This window comes from Bombyx mori, chromosome 3 (genome assembly GCF_030269925.1).
Source record: "Bombyx mori chromosome 3, ASM3026992v2".
In the NCBI taxonomy this organism is placed as follows: Eukaryota; Metazoa; Arthropoda; class Insecta; order Lepidoptera; family Bombycidae; genus Bombyx; species Bombyx mori.
Window position 1 is genome coordinate 9,115,271 of NC_085109.1, and position 19,248 is coordinate 9,134,518.

A 19,248-nucleotide genomic window follows, 5' to 3' on the forward strand; every position below is an offset into this window, starting at 1 on the left:
CCCGCCTCACCTCCCAGCCTTGAAAGGCTCTTGACCAGGCCAGCGCTACCGATGTCGTATTTATTGCAATCTCCACGATCCGTACCGTCGAGGTTATTGACGCCTTGTCGCTTAACCTCCTCATCTAAAAAGCATTCTTTTTTCATGGAATCGTCGTTGACAACGAATGCGCCTCTCAATAGTTCTAACGCCAGCCTTTTCCTTGAAACGGTCGTTCTCACGTTGTACTCGTGAATAACTACAATAGTTATTACGTCATTACTAAGCGAGTTTCCGCCTTCGGAGTTAGGTTAACATTGATGTGAGTCACGCGATTAACGCACTCCATAATAAATTTGCAACATATGCAAAACTGTGAATAAACTGTAATAAGTTTATACGCATTTTCCTCGAAGGGTTACACGGTTTCTTGGGCGGACAGCGACACGCGCGGCAGAAACATAAAAATCTTGCTGACTTTCACATTTGCAGATTGTGTGTATAAGTAGGTGGGTAGTAAAGTGAAACGAACGCAGATAGGATCGATGGCCAGGCTGCCCTAGGTGAAGGACGGCCATTCAGTTCTTCGCTCTCTGCTCTACACCGTTTCTTATTGCTACAACCAGTTAATTTTATCATAAAATACATGTTGACTCCTTGAACTGCTCGTACTCCCTGAGAATGGAAACTTGTTTCGAAGAATAAATTATTGACAAGCAAATACATATAATTTGGTTTTCATTAAAGAATGCGTTTTTATTCTACGTTAAAACTGACTTTTAATTTAAATTAATGTAATAGTTTTATGACTAAATTAATCGATAATAACCTAGTTGCATGTAAATCTAAAGTTGAATCAGCTGTCTGCTTGTGCCATATGGCGTAGAATCAAAAATTGAATGGGGCAGGCGTTTGTTGTCGCTTTCACTCGCTTCCATACTGTTTGTACGTGGTTATAGATTTTGTAACTACAGCAATCGATTCAATGTACAATATATTAAGTTTATAGTCTCGTAAACCTCTACTTAGAAACCTTTATTTAAAAGCTAGGCTAAAAATATCCTAATACAGCTACAATTATTTGAAATATTAATATCACGATATTTAATTTTTAATGAAGTTAATTAATGAGATAAGTAGGATTCAACGCCACGTGCACTAAGGGTAGTTTTTAACGCTAGCAGCTGGTATCCCCAGCAGTGACTCACGTCCTGTGTCTGTGCCCCACTGCGGGTCGGGGTGCGTGTCGTTGACCTCCCAGCCCCATGTTTCAAACATACAGGCACCTCACAATTTATCCATTGCCTTTTGTATTCTTTATTATTTATGGCATAGCATACTGCACATCCCTACGGCTTTGTTTATTTGCACGCTCCTGATTATTTTATACTAAAACTCTCTTTCGAGTCGCGGAAGGGATATTTCATATTTCAATGTCGTATCATCCAAGTTGAGGAAGTTATTACATAGTTTCATAATTTACCTTTCAGAACATCCTTGTATTACGTCTTCGGAAGTTACTACGACCTTAAGCATAGGAGGTTGTGAAATAATAAGTCTCATAATTTTCCGTACTCTGTGTTACAACATTATTATTTGTTATATTATTAACGTCCAGTCTTATCTTCTAAACGTGCCACGTTACTATATTTAAAGGATGGTAAATTGTCGTATAATTTAAGTGATCTAAAGTTAATAAAAGTAATGTTTGATGCCACCATCGCATCGTCCGTATACCGGTTTCCAGCAATTCGAGACGCATCGGATTGTTGATCCTACTTGAGAAAAACAAAACGAAACAATCTGTGTTTTTTGTTGGTCATTCCTTGTGTTGCTCGCTGGCTACCTTCGCTGTATGTCTATCTCACCCTATACCCTAAAGCCTTGTTCGGACTAGGCGAGTATTTTAGTCGAGTACCGAGTAATTTAGTGGCTAAACTACTCGCTACTCGCCCGAAAACATAGAACAAAATGGATTGACTTGACTAAATTATTTACTAACCTACTCGACTAAATCTTTGGTGCTCAGACACATTTAGCTACTAAATTACTCGGTACTCGACTAAAATACTCGCCTAGTCCGAACAAGGCTTTACAGATGAGCACTGAACAATTTTGTATATAATGAACGCTAAGTCAATACCATAAATAGCTCAGAAAAAGCTTTTGAAAAATAAATTTCCGTTTTTTTTATAGCTTAGATGGGTGGACGAGCTCCACGGCCCACCTGGTGTGAAGTGGTTACTGGAGCCCATAGACATCTACAACGTAAATGCGCCACCCACCTTGAGATATAAGTTCTAAGGTCTCAAGTATAGTTACAACGGCTGTCCCACCCTTCAAACCGAAACGCATTACTGCTTCACAGCAGAAATAGGCAGGGTGGTGGTACCTACCCACGCGGACTCACAAAAGAGTTCCTACCACTAGTAAAAATGTTATTTTAATTTACTTCGAAGTTCATTGATACTTGATAGTTCTGTTCACGGAAGCGTCTGCAGCCTCGTCATCAACTTGGGTCACGCTTCGTTGACGCGGTTTGCTTAGCAAACAACAATGCTTCCTGCCCACCTCTGCCTTTAGAATAATAGTGTGTTAAACACGTAGATGATAGTTCACACGCATGCAGAGATAGATTATTACGCGAATTTTAATTTCGATTTAAAACATGAAGAAAATCAATGTTTTGACTTAGTTAAATTCGCAAGCATTTAGCAGCTAAGCATTTTTTTGAATTGTTTCTAATTTTAACTGCATTTGATGCAATAACACTAAACCACATTTTTCTTCCTTTCAAAAAGTGGAATTTCCAAATTGATATATAACTGCATGATCGCTGCATGAATGTGCATGTAGATATGATGGCTACTTTCCATCAGGTAGGTCTCATGTTCTCCCTAATGAGGCTATAAAATTTTCTGACCAATAAAATACATAATTTCCAAATATTAATATCTAGAAATTTACCATAACAGTCAATTCACAGAATAGATCAATGTTTTCACTAAACTAGAGGTCCCACACGACATTCGACTATAATTAATTGAAATTGTAAGTTTGTACACTACTATTGTATTTTATACTTACCAAGAATACACTATAAAAAATATTAATTTAATCTATTCTCAATTTGACAACAGACGTCAAGAACACAAGTTTGACAATAAATAGTATGCATGCGTGTGTGCGTCAAATACATGGTATGTAGTGTGTGTAATGTTTTCTTTATTGATTTATGTATCTTTTATGAATTATTTATAAAAAAAATAGCATTGTGCACTTCTTCTCTATTTTCTCTATAAGTGTGGAAAATTTCATACTCCTCCGTCCGCGCAATTTTCGTAAAAAGGGATACAAAGTTTTTGCTTCACGTATTAATATATAGATACTTACTGATATTAAGCAACCAAATTTTACAATGCATGCTATTTCAATTGCAGACAACAGTTGACATCATCGATTTGACATATTTTTACATGAAACCGTAATTATTATTAAGTTTTTTTTTTAAATTTACTTAAGTTTTCTCCTTAAAATAATAATAAAAAATCACAGATCTAGAAGAAATGTAACTAGTATAAATCTTGTTACATTTCAGGTACAAAATGATAAAATAAGCTTCGGCTAAAAGAACGTCGCGACGTTTGTTTGCGTACGCCACTAGGAAAGCTCCGCCTCGAATGTTCCCGGCAAAACGTTTTTAAACTTTTGCCGAGAAATAGGTAAGCCTGAGCTACGTAAGCCGCTGCTTGAGGGACTGCGTGGTAAACAAGGAAACTTAACCTGATCTTCTAATAATTCTCAATAGTTATATGAATACTATTCACAGGTTCAGTATAAGGAAACTGGCCAGGAAAATAATGCGGTCAACTCTAATGTAGTCATTATATTGTTTCCAAATAAACAGCATGTTATTACGAGTAAATTTAGCATGTTATAGTAATTTAAAATAAATAAAATATTTTATTTTTATTTGATCATAATAGGGATGTTGATTCAAATATTTTTTTAACTGAAATGTTATGCCCTAAAAAATTGGTAGAAATAAATGCATTCAGTAATCTATTTAGAACTAAAATTGGTGTCTAAAGAATGATACAAACAATGCTTAATGAGCTCATGTATCACTGGCATTATTAAAGGCGTTCGAGAAAAACAGCAAGACGTTCCCAAAACGCACCCATCATTCCTTAAACTTTGTATGTCTTTCACATAAAAAGTCTCTTTCTTTGTCATTTTACTACTCATTTCAATACACTATGCACCGAAAAGTTGCTTTTATTGGTTGTTACGTATGAAAACAGATAAAAATTAGAAAACACTCTATCATTCATGTCAAGTTGTGCGTCTCCTTCCTTCACCTTCTAATTTAGGAAACATACGAATGTTGCCTACAAGAGTTTCACTCGGCTCCTTCGACGAAATTTCATTCAGGATCGTTAAAAGCATTTACAAAGCAGTGGAGGCGGGCATTATCTGGAGGGAGCCCGTGGTAGTATTGTTCTCCGCACGATCCTCTTCAACCACTTAGAAGATTGCTAAGCCTTGTCTTTCAATGATACTTTTGTGTTTCTTCAATTTGATTTCACATTTTATTTACCTCCGAAGTGATTTATTTCGCTTTATTAAGCTGTTCATTGTACGTCCATTTTAATTGATTTCCTTTGTCATTCTTGCTCCAGACTTGTTCGAAAAGATTGGTTTGTATTTTTTTTAAATTATAATACGGAGTTTTTTTTTTGTTTGTTTAATTATTAAGAATAAAAATCATCAAGTAGTACTGCAAATTTTCAACTACATATAAATTTATCATCCCGCAACTTGTTATCACTGGTCATTATGTTTTGATGTCAAGGTCCTTATTCTAAAAGTGACCTAATATTTTATAATAACACGTTCGATTCATAAAAAATACACAATTCTTATACAATCTTTTATTTTAACATTTGAAATTATAATTTTTACCAGAATAAATATAAAGGTGTACAAATAAGTTTCCGCCGTTTTGAGAAAGATGGTGTGGCACGAGGTTTACGTTCGAATTCACAGATGATAATCGGCTTGAAAATTAAGTTGATCATTTAAGAACAACTTAACCCTGTCATATTATTAACTCCGTATTAGCATCATATATTTTTTTTATCCAAAAATGCTAAAATTTTAACCAAATAAGCGTCATTTGCGGGAACTTTTAATTTACTTTTTTAATTTAAAAAAATCTGCAGCCGAGGCGCATCGATTGCTCGTAAAAGCATATAATGAGGCTGCCTTGAGTGAGAGAACATGTCGTGAGTGGTTTAAAAAGTTTAAAAACGGTGATTTTGACGTAGAAGACAAAGATCGCAGTGGAAGGCCAACAATTTATGAGGATGCAGAATTGATGGAATTATTGGAGGAATATTCGTCTTAAACACAAAAAGAACTTGCACTTACTTTAGAAGTAACTCAGCAAGCAGTCTCACATCGTTTAAAATCGTTAGGAATGATTCATAAACAAGGTAATTGGGTTCCATACGAATTAAAGCCGAGGGATGTTGAACGCCGATTATGCATGAGTGAAATGCTGCTAGCTAGGCACAAAAAAAAAGTTTTTACATCGAATCGTCACTGGTGATGAAAAGTGGATACATTATGATAATCCAAAAAGAAGAAAAACATGGGGACTACCTGGCCACGCGTCAACATCTATAGCAAAATCGAATATTCATGGATAAAATTTCATACTGTCTATTTGGTGGGATCAGCTGGGTGTGGTGTATTACGAGTTGCTTAATCCAGGCGAAACAATCACTGGAGCTCTCTACCGAACGCAATTGATGAGATTGAGTCGAGCTCTGAAGGAAAAACGCCCTCAATACTACTCCAGACATGACAAAATTATTCTGCTCCATGATAATGCTCGTCCGCAGGTAGCGGTACCGGTGAAAAAATATTTAAAAACACTTAATTGGGAAGTACTACCTCACCCGCCGTATTCGCCAGACATTGCCCCGTCTGACTATCATCTGTTCCGGTCAATGGCACATGCTCTGTCGGAGCAGCGGTTTACATCATATGAAGATATCAAAAATTGGGTTGATTCATGGATAGCCTCAAAAGACGAGGAGTTCTTCAGACGTGGAATCCGAACTCTGCCTGAGAGATGGGAAAAAGTAGCTGCTAGTGATGGACAATACTTCGATTAAATTTAAATTACCGTTCTTTCATAATAAATATTATTTTTTCGACAAAAAACGGCGGAAACTTATTTGTACTCCTAATTTAAATATTTTCTTCGAACCACGGTTAATTCTGAAAATTTATTTATAAAAAATACTGCAAGCTGTGTATTACGCACACACTGTTAAATGCTAAATTAAAATACGATTCTACGTTCATTTGAATTACTCCCGGCGTTTAAAATAAGATACGGCGTTTCGATGTAAATGTTGGTTTGATCGTTTATTTTAATTACCTTATTAGGTGTTTCGCTGGTCCATGTAGGTTGAATGCAGGTGTGGCAGCGAAAGCAGCTCGCTCCCTTGACACGCCACGGCGTGCGCGCATTGCTGTCAAGGCCTTTTAACTGAATCTATATGCGACATTATGCCTAACAAAATTTACTTTGTAAATCGTATAGGCAAAACTAATCACTGCTGGCTGCTCGTAGGACGTGAGACAACAGAGTGATCTGCAGCCGGAACAAGCGTGTGCTCGATTATACCACTATAGAGTACCACCAAGATGGTGTGGTGGTAACGGTTAGCCGAGCGCAATGCAAAGAGTGTGTGCACAACCCTACCCCTTAAAAACTAATCTTGTTGTCCATCCCAACAAACATGCGAGCAATTATTTCCTTCGACTTCCTGGTAGAGCAGATTCACTTATTTAGTGTTTAGAGGCGTCCATCCACTTACTATAAAACAGACCGTACTTTTTTCTACCCCTGACGGTAATTAAAAATCCTCCACTGGACACTTATGCAACCACAGGAAGAGCCTAATTCTATCGCCCCGTATGTCTTATTGGACGCATCTTCTAAGAATTTTCAGCAGGCAAACCGAGGGTTTCGGAACGTGTCGTATTGCAATCAACGACTTTAAGGCGAGAACTGACTTAACTTTCCAGAATCGCAATATGCTTTTATGAAATGTTTCGGAAATTATCACTAATCATTGGCTCTGCCCCTAGCATTGCTGAAGTCCATGAGCGACGGTAAGCACTTGCCATCAGGTGGGCCGTATGCTCGTCTGCCTACAAGGGCAATAAAAAAAAAGTATTACACCATCTACCCTCATATTCTTGCAAAAAAGGCTATGCTTTAAAAGGCTGTATGAAAAAATTGTAATTGAATACTATGACGGTGAGATAAAATTTAATTATGGTGTTTATACCTTGACACAATAACTTCGTTATGATATGGCGATGTCTATCCTTGACACGTGGTATGCACTCGCATCATCATAATATGCACTCGCGCACGGTCCGACACGCGTTATGCAACTACCCGCAACTCACTACATAAATATTCATTATTAAATCACTACATAAATTTCATTTTAAATAATTATCACTGGAATGATAATTTAATGCGCACATTGAAAACAAAAGGAAAACAACGTTTGTAAATATACCAATTTAAGATATATTAGGCATTACGAGCCTTAACTATATCTGTTCTCTTTAAAAAATACGGCAGGTACTGCAGTTGGTTTATTAAACATAGGACTGGGACCGTCTAAAAATTTTTGCAACACAATATTCATGCGCAGTAACATTTTCCTTATATCAGAACTCCCTAAGGGTTAAAACCACATATTGGATACCTCTAGTTAGATTCAATGGCTTTCTCATTTTTTGTTATATTTTATTCTACCTTTTCGTCGAAAGTTTTTCTTGAGAATACCAATGTACAATTCATTGTTCAATATAATAAAAAAATTCAGCTCGAAATAAAATGCAATGCTTAACATAAGTTTTTTTTATTTTATTTTATCACTGGAAATCTTCACGTAATATTGCTTGAAAAAAGAAACAGTAGTTTTAACGACAACCACATTTAGATACACTACATCATTAATTTGAAACTTGTACTGTAAATTTTGCATGAGTTACGATAGATATGAGATACGATACTCCAGCTGTTTTCAGCGAGCAAAAAATAAACATTGTTTCTGAAGTTACAACTTGAATCTGTGGTAGTGCAAAAATTCAATTTACGAAGTAAGTTTCGGGGCCAGGGAAACTGCTAAGTGGGTTTTTCCTTGACACGAGGCCCTGTTGCAACTCTGCAACCGATACAAGGTTACTTCGAAACGCCCTAGCGATTATTTAATTGTTATTAAAACAAGTGACAGTTCATCGTTGTCATGCCGAGCCCTATCTTTTAACCAAAAAAAAAACCAAATAATTTATATTTGACATATGAATGTTCGTATTTCGAATTCGTAAGATCTGTTAATTGATTGGTCAACGAAACATTTACGGAATACATTTTTAAAATACACACGTACAGAATAATAACAATTGGAAGCAAAATTCGTTTTAGGATATTAATATACATAATTTAATGTAGTATGAATAATTTAATGTACTATCAAAGAGGAGTATGAAATTGTCCACACTTATACAGAATATAGAGAAAAAGTGCACAATGCTAATATTTTTTTTAAATAATGCATAAAAGATACATTAAATCAATAAAGAAAACATTACACACCCTACATACCATGTATTTGACGCACACACGCATGCATACTATTTATTGTCAAACTTTTGTTCTTAACGTCTGTGGTCAAATTGAGAATAGAAATATTGTTTGTCTTTATTAATATTTTATATAGTGTAGCCTTGGCGAAATTTGTGATTATAAAAGTATAAAATACAATTATAATAGTGTACAAACTTACAATTCCAATTAATTATAGTCGAATTTCGACTACTCCGGGACCTCTAGTTAATATTATACAATAAAATGAACTAAATAGTTATTATATAACAAAACCTTGACTACTGTTATTTAATTTACGCATTTTAAAATTCAGTTAAAAAATATATACTTACTAGGGTTTTGGCGCCATCTTAGAACACCAATTGCATTAAACGCACGCGCATCTAATAGCTTTGTATGCGATTAAATTAAAACATAAAAATTGCGACTTTTCATAGTAATTTTTCGTTTTTACTGGTGGTAGGACCTCTTGTGAGTCCGCACGGATAGGTACCACCACCCTGCCTATTTCTGCCGTGAAGCAGTAATGCGTTTCGGTTTGAAGGGTGGGGCAGCCGTTGTAACTATACTTGAGACCTTAGAACTTACATCTCAAGGTGGGTGCATTTACGTTGTAGATGTCTATGGGCTCCAGTAACCACTTAACACCAGGTAGGCTGTGAGCTCGTCCACCCAAATAAGCAATAAAAAAATAAAAAAAATGAAGCCTTCAATTTCGACCATGAAACTGTATAATTGATATATGTAGTTTGAAAAAATAATTTTCTAGAATTTACAAAAAAACGTACCACAATTCTCACCGCTAACAACCGTAGACAAAATATTTGGCGAACGTTAGGTAAGTTTGAACCAATGAAGCTTATCGCGTTTGCGATGCCGATAACCAAGTTCCAATATTGATTTCAACAACTTTGCCCACATAAATTCGGAACTGTAGAATATTTTCCATTTATGTCAATAGATGACACACGGGATGGTATGAGAAGTTACGAACAAAAAAAATTTCTCAGTGGGACTATCGTCAAAAACATATCGAACTTGACAGTCGATACGTAATCGTACCATGTGGGCAGTGACAATAGCTGGTATGTTGTGTCAAAATTTACGATTCTTATATTTACTTTTGCAAATATTGTAAATTTTTACGTTTTATATTACGTTTTACGTTTTTTTTTTTTTATTGCTTAGATGGGTGGACGATCTCACAGCCCACCTGGTGTTAAGTGGTTACTGGAGCCCATAGACATCTACAACGTAGACGCGCCACCCACCTTGAGATACAAGTTCTAAAGTCTCAGTATAGTTACAACGGCTGCCCCACCCTTCAAACCGAAACGCATTACTGCTTCACGGCAGAAATAGGCAGGGTGGTGGTACCTATCCGCGCGGACTCACAAGTGGTCCTACCACCAGTAAAGTACGTTTTATATATACGCAAATATGTTTTACTGAAAATGGATTAGACCCAAAAAAAAATGTTTTTCGAATGTTAAGTAAGACTTCAATTTTTCTAGAAAAGTGAAACGCGGCTGTAATATAAAAAAAGTTAATTAATTCTCGTAATTCCCGAATGTCACGATACACGTGTTTTGCATATTGCAAAAAAAATGGTTTTTGTCCTCTTTTGGCTTACTGGTAACTCGATCAAAAATTCCCTAGTAAAAAGTGAGGTTAACACCAATCATCTAAATGTAACAAGTATAATATTTTAAAAAGTATATTATATTATAACTTACTAGTGGCCATAGGCAACGTGAATACCGGATTCTTTTTAGAGATATGACTCCGAAATTTATTTTGCTTTGGAATACACAATACTATATAGAATTGAGACTTAAACCTCACGTCTCATGGTGAATTCCGGAATTCACACTGCGATGTCCATGGGCTACGGTAACCACTTAACACAAAGTTGACTAAAGTGATGAGCTTATTCACATACGTTTATCAAGTCCAATCAAGTTTGTACATAATAAAGAACCCTTTCGATATTGTAAATTCATTCTTTGTAAGCAGAACTCTGACAACAGACCGTTTTAAATTTGTTAAATAATGTATATGTATGCGCGAGCTGTAATTCAATTAAGAATTAATCCACCAGCTTTTTCAGTATTCAGTCCAGTTGTCATTGAACGTTTCAATTTCGTTTGTGATTGATTATTTTGTTTGCTTTACAAATTAAATGGCTGCAAAGTTAAACTGTTTCGCGGACCTTGATGTTTCGTTACTGTTTATTGATCATCAGTGGTTGCATTTAATTGAAACTAAACTCAATATATATTTTCTATCTTCTTTTTCTATCTATATATTAATATATATTAATAGGTGAAGCAAAAACTTTGTATCCCTTTTTACGAAAATTGCGGGGACGGAGGAGTATGAAATTTTCCACACTTATACAGAACATAGAGAAGCAGTGCACAATGCGAATATTTTTTTTAAATAATGCATAAAAGATACACTAAATCAATAAAGAAAACATTACACACACTACCATGTATTTGACACACACACGCATCCATACTATTTATTTATTGTCAAACTTTGGTTCTTGACGTCTGTGGTCAAATTGAGAATAGATTAAACTTAAATATTGTTTGTCTTTATTAATATTTTTCTATAGTGTAGTCTTGGCGTTAAAAATACAATCAAAATAGTGTACAAACTTACAATGCCAATTAATTATAGTCGAATTTCGACTACTAACCTCGGGACCTCTAGTATATATAAAAATGTATTGCTGTTCGTTAGTCTCGCTAAAACTCGAGAACGGCGGGACTGATTTGGCTAATTTTGGTCTTGAATTATTTGTGGAAGTCCAGAGAAGGTTTAAAAGGTGAATAAATATATGAAAATGCTCGGAATTATATAAAAACAAACAATTTTGCTTTTCCTTTGATGTTTCCCCCGTCGGACGGATTCTTTTTGTTTGTTTCAAATTTATTTTATACAAAAGTTTAGGTCTTTTATTTATCGATTGAGGCACTACAAAGGCTGCCGGGTCCGCTAGTGCCTAATAAAAATAAAAATTAAAAGGATAAAGTATACAGGAACTTTTAAAATACTATTAAAGCGATCGTAGTCGCCGCTAATGGGATACAAATGATATGCCCATGATATGTGGCGGGCTTCTAATCCTTGGCAAAACTCGTAAGTGGGCTGACCGAAATAAAAACTTTATGTTTGCACATGTAATGTAAATCTAATGTAAATCCCCTTGTATAAGATGTAGTTGTAGATATTAGTAGTATTTTAAAAACCAGTATTTGCATTTGGTGTTAATGGTAGGCAGCGATTTGACCATGCCACTGCTATCGCTTATCTCCACGAGCGACATTGACGACTCGTCTGTCTGTCTACAAAGTCAATTAAAAGTATTCCAAAAAGTACGTGTAGCGGTAGCCATTACAGAACACAAGATATTTGTTAAATTATTAATTAAATTAAATTAGTAATTGTACTGTTGACAGTGAGACCTTACAAGCTCATGTCTCAAGGTGGGTGGCGGAATTTAAGTTATAGATGTCTATGGGCTGCAGTAACCACTTGACATCAGGTGGGCCGTGAGCTCGTCCATTAATTTAAGCAATAAAAAAAACTTGCTAACGACATTTTCAAGATAAACTTGCATACATACAAGTTTCGAACAACAACATTTGGATCATCGGTCTACCGAGCAATATCACCCGCTCTGTGGAAGTTCTCATTGTCGTATACCCTCCACATACGTATTTGTTCTTAGTAGTATTTATGGATTGGCAACTTCTCTGTCACCTTATTAGTCGACCCACATTTGATGAAAATAAAAATCAGATCACAATGAAATTCTAAACAAGTTAAAGTTTATTAATGACGAAGTCACCAATCGCGCCGGCAGTTAAAAATACTACTTTCACGTAGACCGATAATGTGATTACGAAAATACAAGCGCGGGCATCCGGTGAAAGGGGTTTTTGGTCTTTAAGTCGGCGACTCGTAATGAACTGTTGTGGGTCGCAGAGATGGGATATTATTTACGACTGCGGGTGACACGGTGCGTACGTCACCGCTCTGGTTCATTGTTCGAGCGCGTTGGCACACGCTAATGCTGTCAGCCTAGCAACGTTCTCCAATTCCAACGTTCCATTCACCTCTCACTGAGCGTGAACGGTAATGTTGCACACAGCCGCACCCTGGGTAACAACATTTATTCATTTAAAAATGTTTCAAAATATGCGTCTGTGAGGTGTCGTTTATCGGGAATGGCCAATGTTGGCTTAGAGTTCCCATTGACTCGCGATTGATGTGTACGTGGCTGACGCTATGAAAGTTTCCTTGGGAGTCGATGACCAAATACAATTGGGTTTTTCGTATAACAACGAACTAGACAATTTCGTGACGTTTCTGTTTTATTTATTTCTTAATCCGACGTTTCGAATACTAAACACTTTTCATGGTCACGATAGACTAGAAAGCGTTTTTTTACGACTCATGAAAACCTAAGGAAATGTTATTAGTTATTCTCGTTTCGTTAGTTGATTCGCGATTACACAACACAGGCAGCTTAGGCAGACGAGCATACGGCATACCTGATGGTGACTGATTACCATCGCTCATGGACATCAGCAATGCCAGGGGCAGAGCCAAGCCGCTGCCTACCGTAAAACGTTTGAAGGTGGAATGGTGAAATTCACGTTGTGATATCTATGTGATTTTTTCGATGACCACATAAATCACCTGCAGAACCGTGAACCTATCTAGCACAAAAAAAAATAAGACTCAAAATTTTATAAATTTAAATAATTAATTTCACTAATTTGTAAATGATTATCTAACATCAATAGGCACACTAGTCCCAGATGTATTAATTACTATTCAATCAAATTATGAACATTAGAATTTTATTGCAACATTGTAATGGTAACACCTAAGTCCTAATTAAGTTGCTAATTTAAAGATTTACTCATGGCAACCCTCTCTTCCGTTCCAGCCTTTTAGCCCCGTGCATGGCGACTTGTAATCAAATTATAATAAAATTAGAATAAACGCGAATGTTCATTTTACAATCCTGTATTTTATTTATACAACTACTATTTTAACAAATAAAAAAAATACATGTGTGCAATTCACACGTGGTAGAAGTGAAACTTTCCAAAATTAAAATACAATTATCCTAAACGTCTTAAGTATATGTAAAATTTTGTCATTAGTAAATAATTTTAAGGTAGCGCCCTCTGTGAATTGATATTTTAATTTCACGTATAATCCTAAATTAAAATTCACTACAAGAGCTTTCATACACACGTTAGTATTAAAAAATCTCACAGATGGCGCTGTATGAAATAGTATGTATATTTCTGTCTCATTCTTTGCTGGCTTCATCCTACACATTTTTGTATTTGTGTCTCTTACCTGTCGTTTTTTCCGTTGCATCCAGTTTGAAATCACAACGATTCTAAAGAAGTTTTCACTTCAATAAATATAATGCGGTAAATAGATCTGAGACGCATGCTCCCACTCTGATTAAAGAATATAATATGTAGTTTAAGTAGTGTGTTCGTTTTTTAATATCGGTCACGTGTACGAGCAGACGTCATAGAGATCACTTGCGTAGGTTTTATTTGTTCGCATAATATCATGTTCAATAAAAATTATAAAACAGAGTAACAAAACTAAATGTATTTCCCTGGTTGAGTCCGAGCTCGCACACCTGCCCTAGTGAAACTGGAAAAGCCTTAGAGCCACCAGTAATGCTTCCTTCTTAAAAAAAAGTATTCCATCTACTTGTAAACCACGCTTAATTACTCTTCCGATATCATTTAACGAAGAGCTCCGTACAACGAAAAAGAACAACGTGGAAAAACCGCCAAGGGACCGAATCTTATCTATTTTGTGAAAGAAATATAACTGCGTAATCTCAGAGGAAATCTAGACGACGGAATTGTTCTGGGATCATAAAAGCCAAGACGAAATTATGTGTTATCTCAGAACGCTTGTTAACCGTAAATATCGACACAAAATCTAGATGTAAAATACGTTAGGTTCGGAGCGAACCGACGACGCGGTGTGAGGGGACGCATTCACTCACTGCCTTTCACTTCCCGCTTTTGTCATAGCCGTTCTAGGTAACGGAAAGGTAGGCGGCCTTGTAGCTTGCACGCCTCCTAGGTGTCCCTTCCCATCCTAATTAGATTATACACTATTAGAATTAGAACCACACGTTAAAAGAATTAACAACCAACATAAATGTATGACAGAACGTTTAATTTCAAAGATCTCTTACAAATTTTATGTTACATAAAATAATTACATACAATATTCAAATCATTCAGTAATATAACACTCGTGCCCTACAACCAAACACGACGTGCAATTACAAGAATTACCTCCAATTACATGACATCACGGCCAAGGAAAAAAAAAAACAAATAACCATTTAATTTGTTAGCGAGAAGCGGTCATAGAACATTCGCATATGTTAGAAGGTGAGGCTCGAGGGCCGTGTTAACCTTGGCTTTTGAGTGGCGACTTTCACGGTTAGACACGCCACGTTACATAAGACGTGCGGGTATACTCCTGCAGACGCCGCCGCCCCGGCATCTACAGTGACGACACCATAGCCACTCACTAACGACTAAACCGGTTTCGTGAACTTCAACAATGCCACCGTTTTAATCAATTGCAGATATTGCAACACACACTTCGCTATTAATGAATTGTAACTCTATCAATCAATCAATCTATCAATCTGTTGTTTATGATTTATAACGATTGACACCTGGCAATAGAATAGGCAAACTCGAAAACGAGCTCCAAGTGGGAAGGGATTACGATTGATAAATTGCTTGATTGTAATTTATGAAACATTGCATTTGTAACGTGAAACGCATAGAATGAAATATTACAAGCATTCACGTCAAAAAATAGTTCACTATTTGTATAATTGTTATAAAAATTAAATCTGCTTAGATCGCCAAGTTAAATAAATTAAAGTTATCTATCTATATTATAACTACTGAACCATGCATCCGATTGACTTGAATGTTGGTATCCATGTAGAAAATACATGTACTTAATGCATAGCCTAATATTTATATGAGTGTTGGACTCCCTAATAATAATAACAATAAATAATAATGTTAATTTTAAATGCGAAGTGAAGCGGGCTAGTTCAGCGGTCGGGGAACTTTTTTAATTATTACCCCAAAATATTTTCGTGTAAGTTGATATTACCCCATGGCGAAGAACAAAAAAAATGAAATCGCTTCTTTTTACTATCTTTCTTAATATAGCCCCCATGATAATTTTGATAAGAAAACAATAACTAAAAATTTAACGATTCTAAAGAAGTTTCACTTCAATATATACTTTTACTCACAAAAGTTTCATTTTTATCCCCCAAAATTTCATTTTACTCCATTTGGGGTAATTTACCCCGGTTCCCCGACCGCTGGGCTAGTTCGTTAGAAGAACTGTTGAGTTTTTAATAGTTGTAATATTTTACTATAATTTGTTGAAGGTACAAGAGCGGGGTGCGCTCAGTGAGGGGCGGAGGCGGCGCGGGCGCGGAGGAAGCGCGGCGCGGCGGCCTCAAAGCGCTGCCGAAGCGCGCCCGCACTCGCTGCCGGGGCATGAACATGGGCCAAAAGCTTTCCGGCGGTGTCAAGTCGGTGTCGCGCGAGTGCACGGCGCCGTTCAAGGCGGTGGTAGCACGCGAGCTGGCTCCCGAGCCGCCCAGACCTGCGCGCCTGGACGCGCTGCTCGACGCGCCGCCCGCGCATCCAGAGTTACAGCTCAAGCATGCATGGAACCCAAACGACAGGTGAGGAATTGTTCGAGATATATTTTTTTTGTAGCTTAGATGGGTGGACGAGCTCACAGCCTACCTGGTGTTAAGTGGTTACTGGGGCCCATAGACATTTACAACGTAAATGCGCCACCCACCTTGAGATATAAGTTCTAAAGTCTCAAGTATAGTTACAACGGCTGTCCCACCCTTCAAACCGAAACGCATTACTGCTTCACGGCAGAAATAGGCAGGGTGGTGGTACCTACCCGTGCGGACTCACAAGAGGTCCTACCAGTAAATGATATCAACGTCTCATTTTTACCATCGCACCGCCCGCCACCGGAGTAGAGTTCATCCATACTACCTGGAGCCACTAAGTTCATCCACAGTGCGTTTCCAGTTTTTTTTTTGCCACGTACCATCCGGCTATGGAATGAGCTCCCCTCCACGTTGTTTCCCGAGCGCTATGACATGTCCTTCTTCAAACGAGGCTTGTGGAGAGTATTAAACGGTAGGCAGCGGCTTGGCTCTGCCCCTAGCATTGCTGACGTCCATGAGCGACGGTAACCACTCACTATCAGGTGGGCCGTATGCTCGTCTGCCTATACGGCAATAAAAAAAAAAAGTGAGCCTAATTTGTTTTTGAAAAATTATTAGCAAATAATCGCATTTACAAAATGTATGTTAACATACATTTGCTAAAGATATTCCACATTGCGCCAACGCATTACTGTTTAGTAGTTGGTGTGTACAAAACCAATAGAATGCGCTATTTTATCGCGGTAGCCTCATTAACATTCTCTAATGTATGAGTCGCTCTAATGATAATGAAGGAATAATATATTTTTTATTGCTTAGATGGGTGGACGAGCTCACGGCCCACCTGGTGTCAAGTGGTTACCGGAGCCCATAGATATCTACAACGTAAATGCTGCCACCCACCTTGAGATAAAAGTTCTAAGGGCTTAGTGTAGTTACAACGGCTGCCCCACCCTTCAAACCGAAACGCATTACTCCTACCCGTGTGGACTCACAAGTGGTCCTACCACCAGTCGTCATTACGCAAATTATAATTTTGCGGGTTTGATTTTTATAACACAATGTTATTCCTTCACCGTGGAAGTCAATCGTGAACATTTGTTAAGTACGTTCATTAGAAAAATTTCGTCATGGCAGGGTTGTGGTACCTACCCGTGCGGGCTCTCAAGACGTTCTACCAAAGTGACATAATGAAATTTTCCAGGTCATTAAACATATTCGTTAAGGAAGAAGACGCACTGACATTCCACCGGCACCCGGTCGCGCAGAGCACGGACTGCATCCGCGGCCGCACGGGCTACACGCGCGGGCTGCACTGCTGGGAGGTGGTGTGGCCGGCACGACAGCGCGGCACGCACGCCGTCGTGGGCGTCGCCACGTCCCACGCGCCCCTGCACTCAGTCGGCTATCAGAGTCTAGTCGGGGCCACCGATCAGAGCTGGGGCTGGGATTTGGGTAGAAATAAGGTGAGTTCAACCAAAGCGTGGTTGTATTGCCCTAACCATTTCCTAAGGCGGTCCTGTATGAACGTGAACACTGTAATGGTTTAAAGTGCTTAAAGAAAATCAAACTAGTCGAAAGACGACGCAGCTATGTTGCGTAGTTAGCTCCTTCATACAACTTAGTTGATTAGGGCACAACATGAAATCACAATTACTCTCACAGAAGCACAATCATTCTCTTCAAACTAACGAACGGCTACGCGCCATTTCTATTGTGTAACACCACAGTTACAGCTGGTTCAATAGAAAAGTTTTTTTTATAACGAATTAGATGACCCGGCAGACTTCGTAGTGCCTCAATCGATAAATAAAAGAAAGATTTTCAAATTTATCTACCTTTTAAACCATCTCTGGACTTCCACAAATAATTCAAGACCAAAATTAGGCAAATCGGTCCAGCCGTTCTCGAGTTTTAGCGAGACACGAACAGCAATTCATTTTTATATATATAGATTTATCCAACAGAAGTCCGTAAATTCATTTCGCGATTCGTCTACCTCCTGGGATTTTTTTATGGTTTTTATTGGAGATCAATAATCAAGGCTGTGTATGTAAACGTTTCCAGGTGTTCCATAACGCGAAAGGCACGGGCGGCGGCGGCACGACGTACCCGGCGCTGCTGCGGCCCGACGAACAGTTCCTCGTGCCGGACCGCGTGCTCGTCGTGCTCGACATGGACGAGGGCACGCTCGCCTTCTGCGCCGACGGACGCTACCTCGGCGTCGCGGCGCGCGGCCTGCGCGGCAAGACGCTCTACCCCATCGTCTCCGCCGTCTGGGGGCACGCCGAGATCACCATGAAGTACATCGGCGGGCTAGATCGTTAGTATACAATGTCGTATTGTGGCTTTTATAAGACATACTCGACTGTGTATCGAAACTCATAGAGATCATATCCGGTCACCGTCCTCGCCGAACCCGTCGCTTGCGATGAAGGGCTCGGCGAGTAAATTAACCCATAGACACAGCCCACTGAGTTTCTCGCCGGATCAGGCGGTAGATTCTCCGAAGGGCTGCTCTTGCTAGGGCCAGTGTTAGCAACACTACAGTTTGAGCCCCGTAAGCTCACCTACACGTCAAGGCGAAGCTGAAATTGCCTCTCAAGGTATCAGTATAGGTAGGAAAAAAATAGGTTGATAATGATGTACCTCTCTAATGATCGACCACTGCTAAATCTCTCAATCAATTCATAAAAATGAATCGAGCAGTGTTAGGTGCTGTTGGTTAGCGAGATAGAGAGTGAGTGAGAGA

General features: G+C 38.1%; 1 protein-coding gene across 6 annotated transcripts in view; it reads left to right on the forward strand.

The window, feature by feature from the left end:
- LOC101746494 (protein gustavus) overlaps positions 1-19,248 on the forward strand; it is a 61,388-nt gene that overhangs the window by 38,795 nt on the left and 3,345 nt on the right. For 5 of the 6 annotated variants that reach the window (XM_012695145.4, XM_004931699.5, XM_012695143.4 and 2 more), the window contains 3 exons: positions 16,188-16,490; positions 17,701-17,962; positions 18,564-18,819. In XM_012695145.4, the coding sequence (XP_012550599.1) occupies positions 16,188-16,490; positions 17,701-17,962; positions 18,564-18,819 (821 nt within the window). Of the gene's footprint in view, positions 1-3,679; positions 3,702-16,187; positions 16,491-17,700; positions 17,963-18,563; positions 18,820-19,248 lie in introns of those variants that run through there. The other variant, XM_038018472.2, reaches the window with a different exon arrangement.